This window comes from Habropoda laboriosa, unplaced genomic scaffold (genome assembly GCF_001263275.1).
Source record: "Habropoda laboriosa isolate 0110345459 unplaced genomic scaffold, ASM126327v1 scaffold186, whole genome shotgun sequence".
Lineage (NCBI taxonomy): Eukaryota > Metazoa > Arthropoda > Insecta > Hymenoptera > Apidae > Habropoda > Habropoda laboriosa.
In genome coordinates this window covers 2,557,711-2,559,615 of record NW_017100427.1, presented here as the reverse complement: position 1 = coordinate 2,559,615, position 1,905 = coordinate 2,557,711, and the positions used below count along the sequence as shown (strand labels likewise).

General features: G+C 51.2%; 1 protein-coding gene across 1 annotated transcript in view; it reads left to right on the top strand.

The window, feature by feature from the left end:
* LOC108575602 (nuclear hormone receptor family member nhr-25-like) overlaps nt 1-1,369 on the top strand; it is a 7,357-nt gene extending 5,988 nt beyond the window's left edge. Inside the window, exon 3 of the mRNA XM_017938431.1 lies at nt 332-1,369. Within this exon, the coding sequence (XP_017793920.1) occupies nt 332-1,369 (1,038 nt within the window). The remainder of the gene's footprint in view (nt 1-331) is intronic.
* The last annotated feature ends 536 nt before the right edge of the window (nt 1,370-1,905 follow it).

Below are 1,905 nucleotides of genomic sequence, written 5' to 3'. Positions count from 1 at the left end.
TCTTTGGGTCGACCTTTCAACTCGTAAGAATGTTCAAAGTGTCAATATTGCACTATATTTTCTTAAATATAAATTTCACGGTTAAGTTTGATGTATCTTGCAATGCACAGCGATCCCAAAAGTTTGACGAGTTAAAAATTTATTACCAATCGTGCACAGTGCAACAAATTTCACGTGCGTGGCATGTCATTCTCAACGGAGAGATTTCTAATTCCATCACAATTACCCAATTCCATTATCTTCCTCTTTCTCATTCTTCACGAGGAAGTCGTCGCAACGGCTGATTCTCTCGCCTAACAAACCACGTATCCCGCGTTTTTCTGCTCCACAGTCGTTCTTCGGCCGCACTTACAACAATCTAGGCAGCATCTCCGAATGCAAGAACGGCGGCGTGTGCGTGATCAACAAGAAGAATCGAACGGCTTGCAAGGCGTGTCGGCTGCGCAAGTGTCTGATGGTGGGTATGTCGAAGTCTGGTTCCCGCTACGGACGCCGCTCCAACTGGTTCAAAATCCACTGCCTCCTTCAGGAACAATCGCACCAAGCTCAGACACGTCTGATCAAGGATCCGAAGTCCGCGTACGAGAAGGCGTTCGGCTCGCTGGACGTGGCGAACAATAACAACAACAACGAGAACACCGGTACCACAAGTGCGTCGAACGTAGTCGGTATGGTTACCACAACGACAACCACAGCGAACAGTTACCATCACCATCATCATCAACACCATCAACAGGACAGGTTCCCGAAAAGGGACGACTTGAGGCCGCAAGATATCCCCGCGCAATTAAGAGCGCCTGATATACCAACGAGGGCTAGTCAAGATCCTCTTCTGAGGCCTGTGGACCTTGTTAGAGCACCCCATGAATTATTGAGGCCGGAAGTGTCTAGGTTCCCTATGTGGAGGGGTCCGCCGTTCTTCCATCCTGCTCTGACGCACATGCAACTCCTGAATACGCCATTTTTCCCGTTCCAACAACGATTCATCGTTCCATACGTGAACCAAGTTGGCACACCTCAAATGGTGGCTAGCTTAACGAGTTCGTCGAGCGACAGCGTGAGCCCTAGATCAACGCCGTCGCCGAAACGAGACGAGGACAACAGAAGTACCAGGGGGGACGAGTGTAGGGATACAGACAGCGGGTGTCAGAGAAGTCAAATGGATGCGTACGACAAAAGTCTGGCGTTTCTGCGTTCGTTGGGCCCGGAACAAGAGGAACCGATCGATTTGAGCATGAAGGCTGGTCGAACGGACGGTCAGGAGGCGGACGCGGCTGGTAGCACGGAAGAGGAAAGGTCGACGGACAGCGAGGACAACGAGCTGTTGCAGGACACGGGGCCGCCCCTCGATCTCACTAGAAAGACGTGACCCCGGACAGCCAGCTCGCGGACAGCTCTCGATTGGAACTGGACTGGCTCGTGTTGAATCGTCGTCGTTCGAAGGCGTCGCTCCAAGTGCCAGCCTCCTCTACGTACAGCGACTGGCATTGTTGGTCCTTTCACAGGGCACGAGGAGATGAGTTACGGTTGTTGGAACGTATTGAGAATGAGAATGGTCCTGAGTAGAGGAAATTGCGATGGAAAGAAAATACTTGGAGGAGAAGAAGAGGAAGATGAGAGACGAGTGGAAATTTGGAGAATCGAGGGAAGTAATGCGAAGATAATAACGTGGAATGAAAAGAGGAGACATCTGGGATGTGAAAAGCGTCGGAGGAGTGTGACACAATGGAAGGGCAGAGAGATAGCAGGAAGTACGGAAGAGTGGACGTCACGAGCCGCGTGTAGCCTTGCACAAATGACTTTACGATCAGCGATCGGATCGACGTAAAATTGCTCAAGTCCTCGGTATTAGCCGACACGGTCCCTTTGGCTGGCTTCAGCTTCGCCAGGTGTTCGTTGACGGAG